At 39.6% G+C, this 24,363-nt stretch overlaps 1 protein-coding gene and 1 pseudogene across 1 annotated transcript; both read left to right on the top strand.

Annotated features, from left to right (window-relative positions):
• The first annotated feature begins 20,108 nt into the window (after positions 1 to 20,108).
• On the top strand, positions 20,109 to 23,268 carry GDPD6 (PLC-like phosphodiesterases superfamily protein). The gene is made up of 8 exons (XM_079053477.1): positions 20,109 to 20,390; positions 21,281 to 21,456; positions 21,544 to 21,727; positions 21,866 to 21,940; positions 22,035 to 22,144; positions 22,249 to 22,467; positions 22,563 to 22,718; positions 22,804 to 23,268. Exons 1-8 carry the CDS (start codon positions 20,378 to 20,380, stop codon positions 23,050 to 23,052), a joined length of 1,182 nt encoding a protein of 393 aa, XP_078909603.1. The 5' UTR covers positions 20,109 to 20,377; the 3' UTR covers positions 23,053 to 23,268.
• A 122-nt stretch (positions 23,269 to 23,390) lies between these two features.
• LOC145115887 (AT-hook motif nuclear-localized protein 16 pseudogene) lies at positions 23,391 to 24,083 on the top strand (annotated as a pseudogene).
• The last annotated feature ends 280 nt before the right edge of the window (positions 24,084 to 24,363 follow it).

Raw genomic sequence — 24,363 nt, 5'->3', positions numbered from 1 at the left:
TTAATCCGACCCTAGTGGTCATATCAAATCGATTCCGACTAAGATGAATATGTTACGTGGTTCAAAGTACCAAGATCGACGTAGCATCTGACTTAAGTCAGAAGATTGAAGTGAAAGATAATCGAAGCGATCAATAGAAGTATCGCAACTGTTGTTAAGGTAAGAAGCTTGTAGCTAGATGTGCTACATGCTAGAATGTGATTATATCACGTTAGAAAATGAAGGAAGGTATATTCTTTTCTGGAATTTGACTCTAAAAGACCTGAGTCTAAGCGTTGCATCATACAATGAGATGTCATTAGAACATAACCCATCGTTATGTTACGATAATCAAAGGAAAGAACATAACTTAAGTTAAGTCTGTCAAGAAGGAGCAGGAGTCTCCAATAAGGATCGTATTTGTAACTCGAAGGTTACAATTTAAAGTCCAACATAGTATGAAGAGCAGGTGCAAGATCGAGCACCGCCTGCAGTCCAAAAGTCCAAGAGTTAGATACTCATTCGAAGGAACATAGGAGTTATAGTTATTACCTAGGATGAAAAGATAACGTATGGAGTCATTATACAAGCCATATTTCTTTGATGATTTTGGGACGTAATCATTCTAAGGGGGAGATAATTGTAACACCCGCAGATTCGGGTTAGTCAATTTAGAGACAATAAGCGTCAAAAATAACTTTTTTTGATATAAGATTATTTAGAATAAATAATATTGAGCAAGTTATAGTATATGTCACAAGGATTCCGTACATATTAAGAATGCTGAAATCCGAGTTATAACAAAGAAGTTACGACCCGTCGAAGTTTTACGGCAAAACCGGCACGACACTGGAAATCATAAAAAGTGAATTTACGATAAAATACTTTCTAGACTTAGCGCTCTAAACGAAATTCGTAGTTTATGTTAAACCGAGAGTGTGCATAAAAAGAACGTCCAAATCTGACTTCGTATGAGGAAGTTATGATTTTTCTAAGATTTAGCACAACAGTGCACAGCCCCCGAAATTCGAATTTTAGATCGGTCGATTTTTAGCCAAAATAATCTAAATGAGAAATGAATATATCGTTAATAGGAGTTAAACGATAAAAAGACAGTCGAAAACGGAGCTCGTATGCGAAAGATATGGACGAAACTTAGTCCCTATTCTTCAAGCGCGGCAAATTCGATACAGTTTTGTAAATCTGAGATAGAAAGAGAATTAGCCGATGGAGTCTAAATGAAAGTTGTAGTACTCGTAAATAACAATGTGTGGATATAAATAAAGTCGAGAATAGAGCTCGTATGTTAAAGATATGGACGATATTTGGTTCCTACTCTTCGAGCGCGATAAATTCGATACAGTTTTGTAAATCTGAGATAGAATGAGAATTAGCCGACGGCGTCTAAATGAAAGTTGTATTACTCGTAAATAACAACGTGTGGATATAAAAAACATAGAAAACGGAGCTCGTATGCGGAAGATACAGACGAAACTTAAGGTCTACTCTATGTTAAAACCCCTATAAATAAAGGGTGAATCATTCATATTTTCTTCACACCATAAGCCTTTCTTTCTCTCTCTAACTTCTCACTAGACTCCCAAAACCCCTCTAAATCCCTAGTAACCTCAAGTTGCTAGAGGAAATACCCGGAGCGCCCGAAGGCTCCGAGAAAAAGAGCTTTTCGGCTCAGAAACTCTGCTCCAGCAGAACCCAGTTTTTAGCAAAATCCGCTGTAAGTGAGATACGCCTACTTTACTTTAGATATAGCTTATATTTAAATATGATATCGTTATTATGGACCTATAAATAGTATTTATCAGTGATTCAAAGTCGTTATATTGATTGACCTACTTACGGGGATGATGTCTAGGTTGTGATTTAGTGAGGTGTTTAAAGTGAGATTTCCAAACAGTATACTTCGTATACCAAACGGACCCTACCTCCGATATGATCCTACCTAGTTGTTCCTTACTTGATAGATCATGAAGTAGACTCTGAGTTAATGACGAATCTAGACTAATAATTAGTCGCAATAAAAATCAGACTAAAATCTAGTGGTAAAAATACTAGATTTCGTCGAAGGAAATCATATTGTTAAGAAGTGAAGCGCTGCTCGAATATCGAGCCGTCACCTTAACAAGTGAGTGCATAGTTACTTTCATCTTACAGATAGATATGAAGTATTTTATATAAATTACATGCTATATGTGAATATTATCTGTATACTTGTTATCTATGTTGGATGAACGAGTTTATACATGTTTTAAATGATTTAAACTGTATATGTATTTTATATCTACAAAATATGTTGGGTAAAACATGGGTAGATGAATGATGAGGGATGAAAGGTGATATAGAGGAACATTGGCAGTATGGACATAGTGCCCTATAGGTGAACATTGGTAGCAATGGACCTAGTACCCTATAGATGAGCATTGGCAGCTGCGCCACAATCTGTAGATGTTTTTGATCTACTCTAAACATCCTAGCATCTGCGCTCTAAGGATAGTATCGGTAGCTGCGCCTAATAAAGGACATCATAACCTTGGCAGCCGCACCCAAAGGACAATATCGGCAACTGCGCCTAATAGAGAATGTCAAAATTCTGGCAATTGCGTCTAAATGATAATATTAGCAGATGTGCTTAATAGATAATACTGACAGATGTGTCATTGGCAACGATGGACTTCCTGCCTACTCCTTAGGACAATCCTTAGGACTGAATGAGTGAATGATAAATGATTCTTAGGGGAGATCCTTCAGAAATAAAGAAGATAATGGAGATGGGTAATTGGGTTGACTGTTTAATTATTAAACATAATTATATTATTGTGGGTTGAAAACCCTATGTACTCAGCAGGTTTCCCAACCTGACCTACTCAAGTTTATTGTATCACAAGTATCGATATGACGTTACATTACACTGAGAGATTAAGGAGATGTAAATCACTAGTGTTAATGAATGTAAGTTAAGTTTATGCTTATGTTTCTATATTGACGATGACATCCCAAAGTTTTAAAATGAATAAAATATATTTCTTCAAAAAATGCTTTGATAACGTATTTATCATGTTTTTCTGGGAACAAATTCTGCAACACTTTTCTTTAAAATGTACTCGGATTTTTAAACAAGTATAAACAAAATTGGTCTTTTTTGGCCGAGAAAATGGGGATGTCATAGTTGGTATCAGAGCATTAGTTTAAGCGAACTAGGAATATGGATTTATTTCTAGATTTAAACATTGAATGCTAAGCGATGATCGTGAGGAGTGTATCTAATAAAATTTACGTAATACACCTGAATAGACACAACACTAGCTAATTTAGGGGAAATGCCTAACATGCTTTTATATGCTAAATGATTTATGATGCTTTATGATGCTTTATGATGCTAAATGTATGATCGGATCTATGGTCTGTTGCCGAACGGATCTGGAAACTTTATGTGTTCAGATTTCTAAACGTTTAATTATGGTATTAGAACCGGCATGTAATTTTTCGAAGTGATAAGTAGATTTACACGTCGATCATGAATAAAATCTTTCCTATCTTAATTCTCGTCACTACACACTGAACGTTTAAATTGGTGTATAGATCGACATAGTGAGAACTCGAAGCGGATTAGGAAATGCTAATGGAAACCGTCGGCCTGAGCCACAAGTGATTGAACTTGTGCCGGAGATAGCAGCTGCACCCGATCCAATCACAATGGCGGGAGTCCAGGAAATGATTCAAGCTATGATGGCCGAACAAAGGGAGGAGATGAGGAAAATGTTGCTTAATAGGGATGAACCTACAATGCCTATTGAACAGCCCGAATTGAATGATGAGCAGTCGGAGAAAGGGAGCTACAGTAGGACTGTTAGTCAAGCTGGACCGCTAGTGGTTAGAAGGAACAACCAAGACAACGGAATCGAGAGAAACGGCTGCAAGTATAAGGAATTCACAACTTGCAAGCCATCGACTTTCACTAGGAAAGAGGATCCAATTGGAGTTATGGACTGGATCTCGGAAATGGAGTTGGCTTCATAACATGTGGATGCAAAGGCAAGCTACAAACCACATATGCAGTGCGTCAGTTCAGGGGTGGCGTTGTTCGCTGGTCTAACACTTTGGGAAAGATCATGATCCCCAATGAACCACTGCAACTGACTTGGGCAGAGTTCCTGGTGCATTTGAAACGAAAGTTCTGCTCGGCCCAGAATCTGCTAGAGCTAGAGAACCAATTCCTAACATTGAAGAAGGGCAGCATGTCTATTGACGAATACACCAATGCCTTCACCGACAAGATGGAATTTGCCTTGCGCATTGTCCCTGACGAACTAACAAAAGTTTATAAGTATACAAAGGGACTACCGTGGGAATACGCTGTGCCAGTACGCCATGCACCTACCCTTGAGGCGGCTATTTGGGCTGCTAAGTCTGTTGAAGAGATGATCAAGAGTAGAGCCGCTAACAAGGTCGAAGTTGGCAAGAAGAGAAGGTTTGAAGGATCTTCAAGGCCCAACGAGAAGAGAAAATTTTCGAAGTCTGGAGGAGGAGGAAGTGAAGCAAGATGATGTGAGAAGTGCAAAAAGAAACACTCTAGAAAATGCGGCGATGAGGTGGCTTGTTTCAAGTGTGGGAAGCATGGGCATTACGCCAATGAGTGTACATTCAACAAAAGGGTATGTTACGAATGTAATGAGGAAGGTCACTTCAAGCAAGACTTCCCAAAGAGGGGAGGGGCTACAAAGCCAAATGTGCCGCTAAAGCCGAAGGCAAGAGCATTCCATATGATCCTTGACGAAGCAGATGACAAAGAAAGGAATCAGGAGTGAGAACTGATATCCGGAGATCAAGTTATGAAGTAGCCATGCGGATAGTATCATATGATGTATCCTATTAGAGGCATAGTCTAGGGAGAACTTGAACACCTATGTAATCGTTTCAAGGAATAATGTAAAACCTTCGTTTTGTTATCTGGTGTGTTAAGCTGTTATGTGATTTTCTTGTATGGTGACTTGGAAAACTGCGAGACAATACTTGGGACGAGTATGAGTAGGTGTGAGTGGTAGTAGAGGCCTATGCTACCGGAAGCATAGGACTCGCACTTGGATCAAGGAAAGTCACAAGGTTACCAAGGCACTAGTAATTGATTCTGTTTTGTTCATGTCTGTCGTTACCATCATTTCGGTAATGACTAAGAAGATGATTGTTAATCCGACCCTAGTGGTCATATCAAATCGAGTCCGACTAAGATGAATATGTTACGTGGTTCAAAGTACCAAGATCGATGTAGCATCTGACTTAAGTCAGAAGATTGAAGTGAAAGATAATCGAAGCGATCAATAGAAGTATTGCAACTGTTGTTAAGGTAAGAAGCTTGTAGCTAGATGTGCTACATGCTAGAATGTGATTATATCACGTTAGAAAATGAAGGAAGGTATATTCTTTTCTGGAATTTGACTCTAAAAGACCTGAGTCTAAGCGTTGCATCATACAATGAGAGGTCATTAGAACATAACCCATCGTTATGTTACGATAATCAAAGGAAAGAACCTAACTTAAGTTAATTCTGTCAAGAAGGAGCAGGAGTCTCCAATAAGCATCGTATTTGTAACTCGAAGGTTACAATTGAAATTCCAACATAGTATGAAGAGCAGGTGCAAGATCGAGCACCACCTACAGTCCAAAAGTCCAAGAGTTAGATACTCATTCGAAGGAACATAGGAGTTACAGTTATTACCTAGGATGAAAAGATAATGTATGGAGTCATTATACAAGCCCTATTTCGTTGATGATTTTGGGACGTAATCATTCTAAGGGGGAGATAATTGTAACACCCGCAGATTCGGGTTAGTCAATTTAGAGACAATAAGTGTCAAAAATAACTTTTTTTGATATAAGATTATTTAGAATAAATAATCTTGAGCAAGTTATAGTATATGTCACAAGGATTTCGTACATATTAAGAACGCTGAAATCCGAGTTATAACAAAGATGTTACGACCCGTCGAAGTTTTACGGCAAAACCGGCACGACACCGGGAATCGTAAAAAGTGAACTTACGATAAAATACTTTCTAGCCTTAGCGATCTAAACGAAAATCGTAGTATATGTTAAACCGAGAGTGTGCATAAAAAGAACGTCCAAATCTGATTTCGTATAAGGAAGTTATGATTTTCCTAAGATTTAGCATAATAGTGCACAGCCCCAGAAATTCGAATTTTAGATCGGTCGATTTTTAGCCAAAATAATCTAAATGAGAAATGAATATATCGTTAATAGGAGTTAAACGATAAAAAGACAATCGAAAACGGAGCTCGTATGCGAAAGATATGGACGAAACTTAGTCCCTACTCTTCAAGCGCGGCGAATTCGATACAGTTTTGTAAATCTGAGATAGAAAGAGAATTAGCCGACGAAGTCTAAATGAAAGTTGTAGTACTCGTAAATACCAATGCGTGGATATAAATAAAGTCGAGAATAGAGCTCGTATGTTAAAGATATGGACGATATTTGGTCCCTACTCTTCGAGCGCGATAAATTCGATACAGTTTTGTAAATCTGAGATAGAATGAGAACTAGCCGACGGTGTCTAAATGAAAGTTGTAGTACTCGTAAATACCAACATGTGGATATAAATAACATAGAAAACGGAGCTCGTATGCAGAAGATACAGATGAAACTTAGGACCTACTCTACAATAAAACCCCTATAAATAAAGGGTGAATCCTTCATATTTTCTTCACAGCAAAAGCCTTTCTTTCTCTCTCTAACTTCTCTCTAGACTCCCAAAACCCCTCTAAATCACTAGTAACTTCAAGTTGCTATAGGAAAGACCCGGAGCGCCCGAAGGCTCCGAGAAAAAAAGAGCTTTTCAGCTCAGAAGCTCTGCTCCAGCAGAACCCGGTTTTTAGCAAAACCCGATCTAAGTGAGATACGCCTACCTTACTTTAAATATAGCTTATATTTAAATATGATATCATTATTATGGACCTATAAATAAAATTTATCAGTGATTCAAATTCGTCATACTGATTGGTCTACTTATGGGGATGATGTCTATGTTGTGATTTAGTGAGGTGTTTAAAGTGAGATTTCCAAACAGTATACTTCGTATACCAAACGGACCCTACCTCCGATATGATCCTACCTGGTTGTTCCTTACTTGATAGATCATGAAGTAGACTCTGAGTTAATGACAATCTGGACTAATAATTAGTCGCAATAAATATTAGACTTAAATCTAGTGGTAAAAATACTACGATTCGTCGAAGGAAATCATATTGTTAAGAAGCGAAGCGCTGCTCGAATATTGAGTCATCACCTTAACAAGTGAGTGCATAGTTACTTTCATCTTACACATAGATATGAAGTATTTTATATAAATTACGTGCTATGTGTGCATATTATCTGTATACTTGTTATCTATGTTGGATGAACGAATTTATACATGTTTTAAATGATTTAAACTGTATATGTATTTTATATCTACAAAATATGTTGGGTAAAACATGGGTAGATGAATGATGAGGGATTAAAGCTGATATAGAGGAACATTGGCAGTATGGACATAGTGCCCTATAGGTGAACATTGGCAGCAATGGACCTAGTACCCTATAGATGAGCATTGGCAGTTGCGCCACAATCTGTAGATGTTTTTGATCTACTCTAAACATCCTAGCATCTGCGCTCTAAGGATAGTATCGGTAGTTGCGCCTAATAAAGGACATCATAACCCTGACAGCCGCGCCCAAAGGACAATATCGGCAGCTGCGCCTAATAGAGAATGTCATAATTCTGGCAATTGCGCCTAAATGATAATATTGGCAGATGTGCTTAATAGATAATATTGATAGTTGTGCCATTGGCAATGATGGACTTCGTGCCTACTTCTTAGGACAATCCTTAGGACTGAATGAGTGAATGATAAATGATTCTTAGGGAAGATCCTTAAGAAATAAAGAAGATAATGGGGATGAGTAATTGGGTTGATTGTTTAATGATTAAACATAATTATATTATTGTGGGTTGAAAACCCTATGTACTCAGCAGGTTTTCCAACCTGACCCACTCAAGTTTATTGTATCACAGGTATCGATATGAAGTTACATTACACTGAGATATTAAGGAAATGTAAATCACTAGTGTTAATGAATGTAAGTTATGTTTATGCTTATGTTTCTATACTGACGATGACATCCCAAAGTTTTCAAATGAATAAAATACATTTCTTCAAAAAATGCTTTGATAACGCATTTATCATGTTTTTCTGGGAACAAATTCCGCAGCACTTTTCTTTAAAATGTACTCTAATTTTTAAACAAGCATAAATAAAATCGGTCTTTTCTGGCCGAGAAAATGGGGATGTCATAATCTACAACCTCAAAATGTAACATCCCGAAATTCAGGTACATCTCTTAAACCCTTCTTCTTTTCCAAGTTTTCAAGTTTAGCCCTTAAAAGAAAAGTTATGGCAAATGAGTACGCTGGGCGTACTGAAGAGTATGTTGCGCGTACTCATGCGCTTAAGTTGGACGTGGACTCGCCTAGGTACGCTGGGCGTACCCAGGATTACGCTGGGCGTAGCCGGCCCAGATGCAAAACCCTAATGTGACTTGAGGACTATAAAAGGAATGATATGGTCTTAGCCTCAGCCACCATTTCACAGAGAAAGAAACCCTAAGAGAGCAATTCAATCGTTCAAAGCTTGTGTGTGTGTTTTTGAGCTAAAAAGTGTCTTGGTGTGGTAGTGGAAAAGAAGAGGAAGTTCTTGTGGAGGCTAGAAGTTGGAGTACAAGCTTGGATCTGAGTTCTACAGAGGGTAGAGCTTCACTTGGAGGTAAAAAGCTCAAAGCTTTCCTTATCATTTTTGTTTTGTGTTTGTTGGACCAACTTTTAGGGTTTTTGGTCCCAAAATGGAGACTTTTTGAGAAAATGTCCTCCATAAGCATAGATCTGCCTTATTTCAGTGTAATATGCGTTGTGGATTCATAAAAATCCAATCTTGGATGTCAAGATTAAGTCATGCATGAGATTAGGGCTTAATGGGGGAAAGATGTTATATGTTTGAAGTGGTTGGTGACCTTTATAGCCATGCAAGGCATAAAGGTTTCGACTTTATGACTTAGGAGGCAGTAGAGAGCCGAGATCTGTGATTTGAGCCCATGACTTAACCTATTCAGACCAAAAATGAAGAAAGGATGAAACTGGAACTTACGTTGGGCGTAATCCCAGTACGCGCCGCGTAGGGGGTCAAGTTTCCCGACTCTGGATAATCGCGGAGTACGCCCCGCGTACAAATTTGGTACGCGTCGCGTACCACCCTGCAGTTGACTTTCGTTGACTTTTAGGGTTGGTCAACATTTGGACTTTTGGGACCATTGAGGGGTAAAATGTTTTTAGCCTTCTGAGAGGACATAGAAAGGGATTAGTCTAGCCTTGAGAGTCGTTAATGATTTGAAACAATTACCTTATGTGATTAGGCGAGGCTAGGTCGTTGATTCAAGATTCATGGATTTGAGCACGTGAGTTACTAGACATCAAACGAGGTGAGTCTTCTCACTATACTTTACCTAGAGTGGTAATTATGTGTGACCGGAAGGTCTTATATGCTATGCAGAATATGTGATATATGTTGTTTTGTGATACATATGTGCTATGTTATGTTATGAGTAGTATGGTATGGACCGTAAGGTCAACAGTGTATGGACCGGAAGGTCAAGATGATGAGGACCGGAAGGTCATTACGGGTAGAGCTGGAAGGTCTACCAGGGTTGGGACGGAAGTCCCCTGAGACACATGGATCGGAAGGTCCCATAGAGTTATGGCCTTAAGTGGCGTATGTGTTGTATGTGGTATTTTGGGGAACTCACTAAACATTTATGCTTACAGTTGTTGTATTATGTGTTTCAGGTACTAGCGAGGATCGCGGGAAGGCGTCGGCATGATCCGTACACACTCATGAAGTTTATGTCTTGAGATTCTGGGATATTTTTTTGTTATGATAATATTGGATACACTATGTTTTGATAGTACCTTATGAATAAAAGTATGTTTTAAAAATGAAAAAATTGTTTTGGAAATTTACGTTGTTACAAGTTGGTATTAGAGCCTTGGTTTGAGGGATTCGGATGCACCTTCGGGCGTATCTGAACTCAAACTGAAGATTTTAGAAAGTTTTTCATAAAAAGGAACCATTTTGCTAAAAGAGTAAAAGACTTTGAGAAAAGCAGGAGGGAGCAGTGTGTACGATCAGCCAGCGCCCATACGGTGATTTCCCAAAATACCCTTACATTATGTATTATGAGATATGATATGATATGCTATGCATGCTAGAGTAGGCTAGGTATTCATATTAGGACTAGAGTGGCCTGATTTGTGATGCCTTAGCCTAGGAGATTACTGATGCTATGTGATGCTTCGAGAGTGAGTAGGTAGCAGTGAGGAGCTTATGAGAGGTCTACCGAAGGGTAGCCTATGCTTAGCGAGATGTAGAGTACTTGTGATCTGGGATCCTAGGAGGAGGACTTGGGATGAATACTGATGCGGTGTGAAAGGTAGTATAGGGCCCGTACTACTGGAAACACCGGATCAGTGAGCAGTCCAAGTAAGAATCCTTAGGGTACCAAGGAAACAAGTAGGGTTGGGTGATCGAGTGCGAGTATACTCGATCGAGTCTCTGGTATCTTTGTGTTGTGTTTCAGAGACATCATGGTTGGTACACCACACCGGAGAGCAGCGGTGTTAGCGATGATGAGATTCGCCGTATGATTTATGACGAGATGACCGCGGCGATCCGGAAGGCTAATCCGGAGAATTTTAAGTAGCGGATTGAGAACTGATGTCATGGTTCGAGTACCATGATAAGTAGCAGATTGAGAAGTGATGACATGGTTCGAGTACCATGATAAGTAGCGGATTGAGAAGTGATGTCATGGTTCGAGTACCATGATAAGTAGCGGATTGAGAAGTGATGACATGGTTCGAGTACCATGATAAGTAGCGGATTGAGAAGTGATGTCATGGTTCGAGTACCATGATAAGTAGCGTATTGAGAAGTGATGTCATGGTTCGAGTACCATGATAAGTAGCGGATTGAGAAGCGACGACATGGTTCGAGTATCATGAGTTGTAGCAGGTCGAGAGGTGATGTCATGGTTCGAGTGCCATGATGTGAGGTGGAACGAGAAGAGGGAACATGGTTCGAGTACCAGGATTCGTAGAAGATTAAGATGAGATAACATAGTGCAGGTACCATGATTCATAGCAGATCGAGAGGTGGCCACGCGGTTTGAGTACCATGACATGTGGCGATTAGTATTTCTGGTTTTTACCGGTTATTCCGTGGGGATTTTCTAGACTGAGATCAGAGGTGAATGAGTATGGGGCCAGAGGGCCTTGATGAACAAGTTTTAGTGGAGCATCCCTTGAAAAGGGAAATCGAGTGAGCTCCGAGGGATTTTGGGTGATATGCCAGTTGGAGTCGCAAGACTCAGGGATGAGTAGGGATGGTGCATTATGGGAGAATACGGTATGGGCTGGGCAACCGGCCGATAGTGGAGAAGTCACTTTCTGTGACCCGATTGGTGCTATTTCCGTTTCCTGTGGGAAACGTAAGAGGTGATGAGATTTCGGTTTTCGTGTTTGGGGGTGAGCCCTGTGGGATTGCATGGATGGTGATCTCCAACCAGAGTATATGGCAGTAGGTCTGCCGCGAGGTAAAGATATAGCTTGAACAGGTCGTCAGTGGGGACTAAGATGGTCAAGGACCAGGATACACCCTAATTGAGTATAGTAGGGTATGTGTTAGCTGCAGCGTCGGACGATCAGGAGGAGTATATCAGGGCAGTGGCCCTTATTGTCTTTGATAGGTATTAAGAGTGGAAAAATGGTTTCTGCTCTTATGATAAGTGACGTGATGGAACGTTGGTTGAGGAGTCGATGATGAGGAGTACGGTAGATCATTACTTCCAGACTAAGAGTCAGGGTTAATACTGGACAGTTGGGAGGTCCGGTGATGGAATGGTGTGAGATTCTGAATGGCTAGAGGCAGTCATGGTGGGAAGTTCTGAGGATATCATCTGAGTTTTAGGGCATTTGGAGTTGATCGATCTCTGTCGGGAGATCATAGAGCGTTGCGTAGCACCTTCCAAGAGTAGGTGCGATGACTACTGGTGGAATCAGCCGGTGTGATGGATTGCTGGTGCGCCGATTGGGGATGGTTCGAACCCTAAGTGGGGGAGAACCGGGTATTTTATTGAGGGGATCCGAGATTCGATCGAGAATGGTTAGAGATCTGGATATAGGGACCGGCAGTGCGAATTCATTTGGGCCCAAGGTTGTTGGTGATTGAGATGAGGTACAGAGCGAGATAATGCATGTGTTACGTTTGAAAAGGATGAGTGCCTCCACGGCAAGTGGCCGTTGATCGGAGACCTTGGGGTGAACGGGAATTCTTCAAGGTCATAATGGTGAATTCGAGATGGTTGGCTCGTAGGGTGAGTTCGGCGGATTAGAAATTCTGGTTCAATGATGGGACTGTTATTCAGCTTGAAAAGGGCGGAAGTTGATTAGACAACCAATTTCAGGTTGTGGAGCAGGAAGATCAGTGGATGAGACGAGACGTCGTGAGGTCCTATGAGGTGTATCGAGGTATCCGAATTTAATGCATTGGATTTCGGATAATTTTGAGTCTTGAGTGGAAACGGCAAGTGGTGGGTCAAGCATCGATGATTCCAGTGGGAGCCCTTTTCGGTTAATGACAACAAGTGAGATTGTCCAAGAATATGGATCGTAGCAGGGAAGGGTGTTTTGTTATGACGATTGCCGCCAGATATAGTGATGCATAATTTGGGTAAGTGCATGCACCTATCTATGGTTGATCCGCGGATTGTGAGCTAGTCAGAGGTTGTTGTGATGCTACGAGAAGCCGTAGTACTCAATAGTCAGAGGTTGTTGTGATGCTACGGGAAGCCGTAGTACTCACTAGTCAGAGGTTATTGTGATGCTACGGGAAGCCGTAGTACTCACTAGTCAGAGGTTGTTGTGATGCTACGGGAAGTCGTAGTACTCACTAGTCAGAGGTTGTTGTGATGCTACGGGAAGCCGTAGTACTCACTAGTCAAAGGTTGTTGTGATGCTACGAGAAGCCGTAGTACTCACTAGTCAGAGGTTGTTGTGATGCTACGGGAAGCCGTAGTACTCACTAGTCAGAGGTTGTTGTGATGCTACGGGAAGTCGTAGTACTCACTAGTCAGAGGTTGTTGTGATGATACGGGAAGCTGTAGTACTCACTAGTCAGAGGTTGTTGTGATGATACGGGAAGCTGTAGTACTCACTAGTCAGAGGTTGTTGTGATGCTACGGGAAGCCGTATTACTCACTAGTCAGAGGTTGTTGTGATGCTACGGGAAGCCATAGTACTCACTAGTCAGAGGTTGTTGTGATGCTACGGGAAGCCGTAGTACTCACTAGTCAGAGGTTGTTTTGATGCTACGGGAAGACGTAGTACACACTAGTCAGCGAGAAGTTGTCATGATAAAGTACTCTTTGATCAGAGCATGGCGCATAAGAGTTTTAGGTATGGGGTGGCCCTAATTTATGAGTTTTTGGGAGCCTGGTGGTCGGACCAGGGGCGAGACCGGGGTCTCCTCAATGATAGGGGGTCATTATGTTCTGAGTAAGGTGTGGTCATCGCAATCCGAACTAATGGGATAAGTGAGGTACGCATAGGTTGCGGGAAATGAGTTCTGAGTTGAGTGCTTCGTTGGGAAGAGTGGTTCCAACTCTGGGTCGGACCAAACTCTCGAGTTGAGTTTGGCTCTAGTGGTGCGTTGGATAGGCGAGATGAGATTCTGGATTCTGAAGTGGGTTCCATGTTGAGGATTATTGTTTGTTATCTGATGTCTTAGACCTGTGTGGGTCAGTACTCGGGTACGGAAGGTACCGCAAGTTGCATGGAACGATGAGTAGCAGATGACAGAGGTCGGATTTGAGTCGATCTCCAGTTGGGAAGGTAGCATTCGCTTAGGGTTAAGCGAACTTCGTTACTTGTGTGTCACATTGGGCCGATGTGGTTATAGAAAGGAGGAAACCATGGAGACGGTTGGGATAATGCAACGGATGATCCTGGAGGTTCAGTTGTTGGGTCGAGATCAGACCTGGTACTCAGTGTTAAAAAGGGATACGAGGGATGCAGCTGAGGCTTATGATTTTAGATGTCTGAAGATTTCTGAGCGAGCATGATTCTCTTGTGTCAGAGAACAGGATGTTGAAAGTTTATTATTCGGATGGATTCTGATAGTAGTTCAGTGGATGAGCCCTGGTGGGATGTAAACCCTTTCGTTCCTTGGGGCGTGATTCGGGCTGTTTTGGTACGTTGGTATGAGTGATCGGTAGCCGATTGTCGGATTTTTTCTTGTGAGAATCAAAGGAGCAGTGAGTTATCAGGGTTTGATGTTCAAAGAGAGAATATCATAGTGATAGCGTGAGTGGGTGAAGGACCCTGGAAATGGTTTGGTCTAGGCTTTCATTGTTTTGTGTTCAGAATGAGTCTGTTATAGTGTTTATGGGTTGTTTGTTGATTGTTGAACTTTTTGTGTGTTTACGGCCGTAAACACGTTTACGACCGTAAACTCTGATTACGGTCGCAAACCCAGTTTATGGTCGTGTCTTGTATATATATAGAGGAGGTGTTAGTCTTTTAGTGGTTGTTGATGCCATAGAGTCCTATCGAGTTGTACCAGACGATTTTCTCAATATAATCGTGTGCAAGCTTGATTTCTTTTCATCTTATTCTTATTCTGTGATTGATTGTTGCTTAACTACTGGTAAAGATCCATATTTGGACCTTACAATTGGTATCAGAGCTAAAACCGGTGTTAAAGCTTCTTTCAATCGATTTTTGGGCTATTTCAACCGATATCTTTGAAGTTCGAACCTGCTGTTAGTGTTTACGTAGTGAAGGGAATCGTTTCTACTGAAAAATCGTTAAAAACTTTGATCCCAAATCACTCTTAAGGTTAGATATCATTTTTATTTTTGTTAAATTTGTTCATAGTTTTCTTCTAATTTAAATACTAGGGGAGAATTAAAAATTTTAAAAACCAAACAAAAATTAGAAAATAAAAAAAATCCCAAAATATTGTGTGCTAAATTTTTCTTTTAGTTTTGTTTTATCTTGAATAATGAATTCAGGTGAAGATGAAACTCATGGAAGTTTGTGTCGAAGATTTCTGAGCCAAAGTTTCATCCGTGAGCATCGAAGAATTCTCATTCGAAGGAGCAAGAAATGAAGATTATTCTTTCGACATTCATTCTTTCAACCCCAGAAGCAAGGTGAAGCTGCACTTGAAGATTAGGTGACGGATTGCATTGAAGCCTCCTCAATCAGTCTGCTGCTATCTTGAACCTGCTGAAGTGATCTAGAAGTTTTGTTCTCTCTGAAATTCTTTCTGAAGATTCTCAAGCTGAAAGCCCTATCTTTCAAGAATCTTTTCAAGAAGCCTCCTCACCCAATGTGCGTTCAATGTCAAATCTTGAAGAAAAGCCCAACTGCTCAAGATGAAGTCATTCATTGAAGATTCATCAAGTTCATCTTGAAGTTGTGAAGGATTTGAAGATTAAAGTTGAAGCCAAAGCTCCCAATGAAGATTAACAAGAAAAGCCAGCTACTTCTAAGGGGGAGCTGGTTGGGTCATTTAAGAAAAGAAAAGAAAGCTATAAACCAAGGGGGAGGTTGTTGGGTCAAAAATATGGTTTATACTTTGCTTTTCTAGTTGATTGTAATTTTCTGTAATATTATATGTGTTTACGGTCAGTTTTACGGCCAGGTAGTGTTTACGGCCGTAAACAGGTTTACGACCGTAAACAGGTTTACGACCGTAAACCCTGTTTACGGCCCAATGGGTGTTTACGACCGTAAACTCCGTTTACGGCCGTAAACCCAGTTTGCGGCCCAGTCGAGTATATATAGGGGTGAGGGGTGTGAGGAATAGAGTGATGAACAGAAGAGAGTGTACGGAATAGAGAGAAGAGAGTGTGTGTTAGTGTGTGTGAATCTTGTAAGGGAACTTCATTCTAATCAATTCAATCAAGATTCATATTATTCTTCTTCTCATTCTCTTCTATTTGATCTGACATCATCCGTTTGATTGGGATTCCGCACCATCAAACGGATCTGATTGATACACAAGCAGATTAGGGACCTTACAGTGGGCAGGTCTGGCGGCGGGCCAGGCCACTAGAGTTCCCGATTCTGGGAAGGTCAGAAAGGGGTATTTTAGCGTCAGAGGGGCCGGTTTTGTTCCAAATTTGGAGTTCCTGGTCCGATCCAGGTATTCATGGAGAAAGATGTCGTTTTGGTGTGAGAACCTCTTAGTGGTGCTTTTCGAGTGTTTGGTTTCTATCTATGTGGTTGAGGAGCGATTTCGAGGGCGAAATCTATTTCAAGTGGGGGAGAATTGTAACATCCCGAAATTCAGGTACATCTCTTAAACCCTTCTTCTTTTCCAAGTTGTCAAGTTTAGCCCTTAAAAGAAAAGTTATGGCAAATGAGTACGCTGGGCGTACTGAAGAGTACGCTGCGCGTACTTATGCGCTTAAGTTGGACGCGGACTCGCCTAGGTACGCTGGGCGTAGCCGGCCCAGATGCAAAACCCTAATGAGACTTGAGGACTATAAAAGGAATGATATGGTCTTAGCCTCAGCCACCATTTCACAGAGAAAGAAACCCTAAGAGAGCAATTCCATCGTTCAAAGCTTGTGTGTGTGTTTTTGAGCTAAAAAGTGTCTTGGTGTGGTAGTGGAGAAGAAGAGGAAGTTCGTGTGGAGGCTAGAAGTTGGAGTACAAGCTTGGATCTGAGTTCTCCAGAGGGTAGAGCTTAACTTGGAGGTAAAAAGCTCAAAGCTTTCCTTATCATTTTTGTTTTGTGTTTGTTGGACCAACTTTTAGGGTTTTTGGCCCAAAATGGAGACTTTTTGAGAAAATGGCCTCCATAAGCATAGATCTGCCTTATTTCAGTGTAATATGCGTTGTGGATTCATAAAAATCCAATCTTGGACGTCAAGATTAAGTCATGCATGAGATTAGGGCTTAATGGGGGAAAGATGTTATATGTTTGAAGTGGTTGGTGACCTTTATAGCCATGCAAGGCTTAAAGGTTTCGACTTTATGACTTAGGAGGCAGTAGAGAGCCGAGATCTGTGATTTGAGCCCATGACTTAACCTATTCAGACCAAAAATGAAGAAAGGATGAAACTGGGACTTACGCTGGGCGTAATCCCAGTACGCGCCGCGTAGGGGGTCGAGTTTCCCGACTCTCGATAATCGCGGAGTACGCCCCGCGTACAAATCTGGTACGCGCCGCGTACCACCCTACAGTTGACTTTCATTGACTTTTAGGGTTGGTCAACATTTGGACTTTTGGGACCATTGAGGGGTAAAATGTTTTTAGCCTTCTGAGAGGATATAGAAAGGGATTAGTCTAGCCTTGAGAGTCGTTAATGATTTGAAACAATTACCTTATGTGATTAGGCGAGGCTAGGTCGTTGATTCGAGATTCAGGGATTTGAGCACATGAGTTACTAGACATCAGACGAGGTGAGTCTTCTCACTATACTTTACCTAGAATGGTAATTATGTGTGACCGGAAGGTCTTATATGCTATGCAGAATATGTGATATATGTTGGTATGTGATACGTATGTGCTATGTTATGTTATGAGTAGTATGGTATGGACCGGAAGGTCATTATGATATGGACCGGAAGGTCAACAGTGTATGGACCGGAAGGTCAAGATGATGAGGACCGGAAGGTCATTACGGGTAGAGCCGGAAGGTCTACCAGGGTTGGGACGGAAGTCCCCTGAGACACATGGATCAGAAGGTCCCATAGAGATATGGCCTTGAGTGGCGTATGTGTTGTATGTGGTATTTTGGGGAACTCACTAAGCATTTATGCTTACAGTTGTTGTGTTATGTGTTTCAGGTACTAGCGAGGATCGCGGGAAGGCGCCGGCATGATCCGTACACACTCGTGAAGTTTATGTCTTGAGATTCTGGGATATTTTTTTTGTTATGATAACATTGGATACACTATGTTTTGATAGTACCTTATGAATAAAAGTATGTTTTAAAAATGAAAAAAAGTGTTTTGGAAATTTACGATGTTACACAAAAACACCAAGAGAAGTAACTCAAAGCCTCAGAAGTGATCACAAACTACTAGATTTCAACTATGGGACCAAAAGGGACTAACATCCATGAAAACCTAGATGTAAGCTTTTCATGAGCAAGATTAGAGCTTTATACCTCAAATGAGTTGGAAATGAAGCAGAGAACCAAGATCTATGAGGTACTTCTTGAACGACCACCTTGCACCAAGCTTCTCCTCTTGAATGAGCTTCAAAACACACACAATGGACTCACAACACTCTTGGAGGCTCTAGGGTTTCGAGATTAGGATTAAAGAGCTATGGAGGCAGAAAATGAGGCCAACACTTGGGACTTAAGGTGTTTAAATAAGTCTCAAACCCTAAAAATTAGGGTTTGAGCTCCACGCGTGAATGCGTTGCGTTCCCCAAGGGAGCGCCCTGTGTTCGAGCTCCGCCTCCAAAATCCGAATTTGGCAGAAATGGTCCCTCCTTCATTCCAAATTTTCAAAACAAGGCCAAAAACAATAACTAAATATATAAGGGACCAAAAATGGAAAATACTTGGATCGGGCGTTACAGTTACAGTTACAACTTTACCGCACAGGAAAAAAGTCACTCATTCAAATGTTGTACTTCATGCATAAAAATGTGTATTGTGGTGGGTGTAGTATGACAGCCACTAGTTTTGTAGGGCGAGGAAAAAAATGAAATGGCAATGTAAAAGTATGGTATATGCGCTATGACATCCACCAGTCTAACAATAATTTTGGTGAAATACATGCATGCCATGCATACGTCCACATGAGGTACTCTTGATATTGACATTAATTTTTTTAACATTGTACAAATTATCAAGCAATCATTATCTTAATTTATTAGGAGGTTCCAAATCATCCACATGTGCAACTTATATCAAACAAAGTCGAGTTGTGTGTGCAATGTAGATAAAAAGTTTCAAATTGGTTATGTGGTGTTGTCCATGGTGAAGAAGACCAAAGGATGCCGAATTAGCCTCGTTTAGATGTTAAATGAATCATTTTCTCGTACTTTATTCAAAACAATTCTGTGCTTTGTTTATTAATTTATATAAAACTTTAGGGGTAATTTCCTAACATTTGAAATTTGAAACTTGTTACAAATGGCAACATTAATTTCAAACAATCTCTATAAGTGATGTTTCATATTAAGTTTGGTACGACCGTTGATTTTTTTATTCAGTTGTGTTATCTAGTTTAGAGTATTTTATTAGATAATGTATGAAGGAATCATTTTTCGATCAACTTATGAAGTTGATGATGATGTTTAATGAGTTTGGGTGAATTACAAAAATATCAAATTTCTGATGCGGTAGTGGTTGTGTTGGAAATGATAGCGGGTGAGCCGTGAGCATTACCATAAAGGAGGAAAGTCATCGAAGGTGGGAGAAGTGTAAGTTGCAGGGGATTGGAAAATAAGTTTGTAAAATGACAATTTTACTCTCATGTGCATTGTACATGCTAGATGTTAATGGAGAAAATCAAAAACCGCACGTCATAGAGATTAAAAAGAATTAGAGGCATCTATATAGGCAAACATACGTTACAAATTCTCTACGGTGTCGATATATGTAACTTTCAACAAAGTTCATGGGCAAAAAATGTAATTTACCCAAAACATTAAAATACCATTCCACACAATAATTTAATAAGTTAAAATATCCAACTAATTCTGAGATAGACTATGTAAAAGGATATAAAGACTTATGTGACGTACAAAATCAGTCACGAGTTGAATTTTAAAATATTAAAATCAAGAGCTGGAGTATATAATACTTGTTTAGTAACTATTTAAAACCGATTTAATCCCAACATTTATAATCATCATACTCTTTCAGTCTTTTTGTATATTGTACCAAAAAAGAAAATCGTTTTTTTAGAAAACTAGAGATAACGTTAATATGTTATTATAAAGGTAATGTACGTTTTGTATTTAGCCTTGTAAAAATATCTAAAGGACCAAATAATAATATTTCAAGATTTATCAATAATGCTTTGGAATTTGGAGAATATCCGAATCCAAACAAATGACAATTCAAATTTCAGGTAAACTCGGCATGGAATAGGGGTTGATCCGAGGCACAATCTCTATAAATCCTCTGTTTATCTTGTAAACGAATCAAACTACGAAACCCCCCAAGAAGATCGTAATTTTTTGGGGGATACAGATCAAGAACATCATCATAACTAATCAGAGTGGAAGGAGTACGTCTTAATCAACATGAATTCATCCAGTAAGCTTCTAATTTAAACTTCCTGTTCCAAAGCTTATATCTCTGATCTCTGTTTTTATTCATTTAGTTTATCGGTTTGGTTTGGCTTTGTGGAAATCTTGAAGTTTTTCGATGTTTACGAACTACGCTAGTGGTAGATTGTTCATAGAAACACACTTTATGGTCAAAATAGCTAGAATTTAAGTCCAAAATCGATTAGGTTTTGTGAAATTTTATAGAAGGATGTGATGATTGATTGAACCGAAGAATTAATGGTAAATGTAGAAAAAATTGGTGTTTGGTTTGACTTCAAAACACGAGTGAGTATTGTTTAATCAAGTTTTGTTTTCAAGTAATGCTAGTAAGTTTTGCTTCTCATGCTCTGGTTTGTTTCTTGCAACAATTTTTCAATAAAATATGCAGTTTTGGATCAAATTTTTTGTATGTTCTTTTAGGAAATTTAATATTATTTTTCTGCTGCTGAAGAACTTTAAACCGAAGAATTAATGTGTGATGTGCATTTAATCGTGCTTTTGCAACTGTTCGTAACACTAAATCAGTTTTGACTTTTGAGCATTTGGGTAAAAGTGATTGATTATGATGTTTTTGATTACTTAGCTACAAAACAATCAGATTTTTATACAAAAAAAAACGGCAAGAAACTGTAGTAATTAATATACAGACTATTTTAACATTTAGGTCAAATCTACTATTTTAGGAATAAATCTGTTTGCAAATCCTGAACCAGTTTCTTAGATTGCAATACTTGTTCTTAACTTTTGTTTTAAGAACCCATATAAATTATTATCAATTTGAAGTTTTTAAAAATCAAAAGTTTTGACCTAAAAATCATAGTTTACCTTCTTCCAAAATCCAAACTAATGTTTTAAATTGGTAAAATTCTTTGCCAGGTTGTGCCATCATTACATTTCTGCTACTCTTTATCGGATGTTCTTCAAGGCCCCTCTATCCACTTCCAAGTCACGATGAAAAGACGAAAATACCCCTTCAAACTTTTCGTCCATTTAACGTTGCACATCGGGGTTCAAATGGAGAACTCCCAGAAGAAACTGCTCCTTCTTACTTGGTACATGTTTTATGGCATACATCTTAAAAATATAGTTTTAATTACAATTTTTATACTATAAGTTTTGTGTAATTTTGTTTCCTACAGAGGGCAATTGAAGAAGGGACAGACTTCATAGAAACGGATATTTTAGTTAGCAAAGATGGTGTTCTTATGTGCCACCATGATGTTATTCTTGATGACACAACCGATGTTTTAGATCATATACAGTTTGCAGATAGAAAAAGAACCTATGAAGTTGAAGGAGCTAACATGACTGGATTGTTCATATGTATGTTTCCTTAAAACATCAATGTTCATCTTAGAAATAGCAACCTACTTTCATTGATTTTTTTAGTATAATAAAAAGAAATGAAAGTAGGATGCTATAACACATAAAGTAGGATGCTAATTATTTGAGTGTTTGCAGTTGATTTTACATTAGAAGAACTAAAAACATTGAGGGCAAAACAGAGGTTTTCATTCCGTGATCAGCAATATAACGGTTCGCTACCTTTATTTTTTTTAATCAAAATTACATAATTCTTTAAAAATATAGTTTTTATTCTAACATATCATTGTGTTATGCCCATAAACAGGTAAGTTTCCCATTATAACCTTCGAAGAGTACATTCAAATTGCAATAAATGCACCGAGGGTTGTTGGAATATATCCTGAAATTAAAAATCCTGTATTGATGAACCAACATGTGAGTTTATATATTCTCAATTTTTAAAAAATTTTAATTTCATATTCTTAAAACATTACATTGGGTTCATGAAATTAAAGTTGATACTTTGATTTTTTTAACAGGTGAAATGGCCAAAAGGGAAAAGATTTGAAGATGTTTTTGTGGAAATTCTTAAGAAGTATGGGTATAAAGGTTCTTATATGTCAAAAGAATGGCTTAAACAACCTTGTTTTATTCAGTCGTTTGCCCCATCATCACTTGTTCATATCCACAACAAAACCGATCTACCAAAGATTTTTCTCATTGATGACGTGGACGTAAGAACCCAGGACACAAATCAGGTAAACTGATCCTTGTTTGACCATTGACCCGACCCGGTCCTAGTGCATCTTTAGAATGAATCATGAACCCGGTTTTCTATTGTCTTCATTTTCAGACGTATCAGGAAATCACTTCCGATCGTTATTTCAACTATATCAAGGAATTTGTCGTCGGAATTGGCCCATGGAAGGATACAATTGTTCCCGTGAAAGATAACTACATCGAAACGCCGACTGATCTCGTGGATAGAGCACACGCATATAATCTACAGGTACGTTGTTTTTAGGGTTTATGTTTGCAGAAAAAACGGTTTGATTTCAAAAAAGTCAAAATTAACCTCTTCAATGTACTTACAGGTGCACCCATACACATTTCGCAACGAAAACAAGTACTTGCATTTCAATTTCTCCGAAGATCCGTACATTGAATACGATTACTGGATAAACATCATTGGAGTCGACGGCCTTTTTACCGATTTCACCGGCAGCCTCCACCGTTACCAGGAGTGGACCTGCCCCAGTTCTTCCGATAACCGCGACGCCACCAAACTATTACAAAAGATTTCTTCCATGATCGTAAAATACGAGCTGCCTAGGAGAACATAGCTTTCAAATCTGTTTTTTTTATTGAACATTAGTCGTCACTCGTGAGTCGTGAGTAAACAGATTGGTTTAATTTCTTTCTCTTTGGTTTTTCTCTTGAAAATTGAAATGTAATTCACGAGTATCGATTGTTTTATGAAATTACTTTACTACCCCGTACCAGGTAGTTGAGGATTAGGAATTTGAGATTTATAAAAATATAGGGTTGGTGTGGTGTTACTTAACAATCTCCTAATCATAAGTCATTCTTTTGATTTTTCGACATAATTATATCGACGACATTCTCCCTACATAAACGTGACATTGGTTAAACTTAACACAAAGTGGGAAAATAATCAAGTATGGCTGGCGGTGGTGACCTTAGTGCAATTACAAAAACCGGCGAACATGCAGTTAGAAGGCCACGAGGGCGACCCGCCGGGTCAAAAAATAAGCCGAAACCGCCCATCATCATAACACGAGACAGTGCTAACACGTTGCGGGCCCATGCCATGGAGGTGAGCCCAGGGTGTGACGTTGTTGAAAGCTTAGCCACTTTTGCTAGGAGGAAGCAACAAGGGATTTGGGTGTTGAGTGCAGCTGGCTGTGTCAGCAATGTGATGCTGAGACAACCGGCCCCATCACCGGCTGGCCCGGGTAACGGGCCAGTTGTCACTCTTCATGGACGTTTTGAGATTTTATCGTTGATTGGTTCGGTGTTGCCACCGCCAGCCCCGCCCGGTGTGGCAGGGTTGGCTATTTACTTAGTTGGTCCGCAGGGCCAAGTGGTGGGTGGGGCTATTGCGGGTCCACTTATGGCATCGGGACCGATTGTCATCATGGCGGCTACTTTTATGAATGCCACTTTTGATAGGTTACCGATGGACAAAGAGGAGGTAGTTGCTGCCCCAACTGCACACGATCACCACCACCACCATCGTGTTATCGGTGTTCCCGATGTTTATGGGAACCCACAAAGCTTGCTTTCTAACACGGCCCTCCCTCCTCCTGAGATTTATACTTGGTCAACGGGTAGACCGTTGTCTAAGACATGAGGATATGTTTAACTAATTATTATATATAGAAAATTACCAAACATTTAAAAATTCAAATATAACTAAAATTTGACATGTTTTTTACAAAAGTAACGTTAAATGTGGAATTTAGTAAAGACCCCAAAAGAAAAATCGCTTCCTTTTCCTTTAAAAAAATAAGGGTAAACGAGCCAACATGTAGGCATATGATGATAGTTTGATATATGTAATGGTTTTCTTATCGTATTGGAGCAACTGCGCAAGTGGAAGGTGAAGGTCTTGTTTGGTTGATCAGCCAAAC

This window comes from Lactuca virosa, chromosome 5 (genome assembly GCF_052849685.1).
Source record: "Lactuca virosa cultivar CGN04683 chromosome 5, Lactuca_virosa_CGN04683_v6, whole genome shotgun sequence".
NCBI lineage: Eukaryota > Viridiplantae > Streptophyta > Magnoliopsida > Asterales > Asteraceae > Lactuca > Lactuca virosa.
This window is presented reverse-complemented; position numbering and strand designations above follow the sequence as displayed.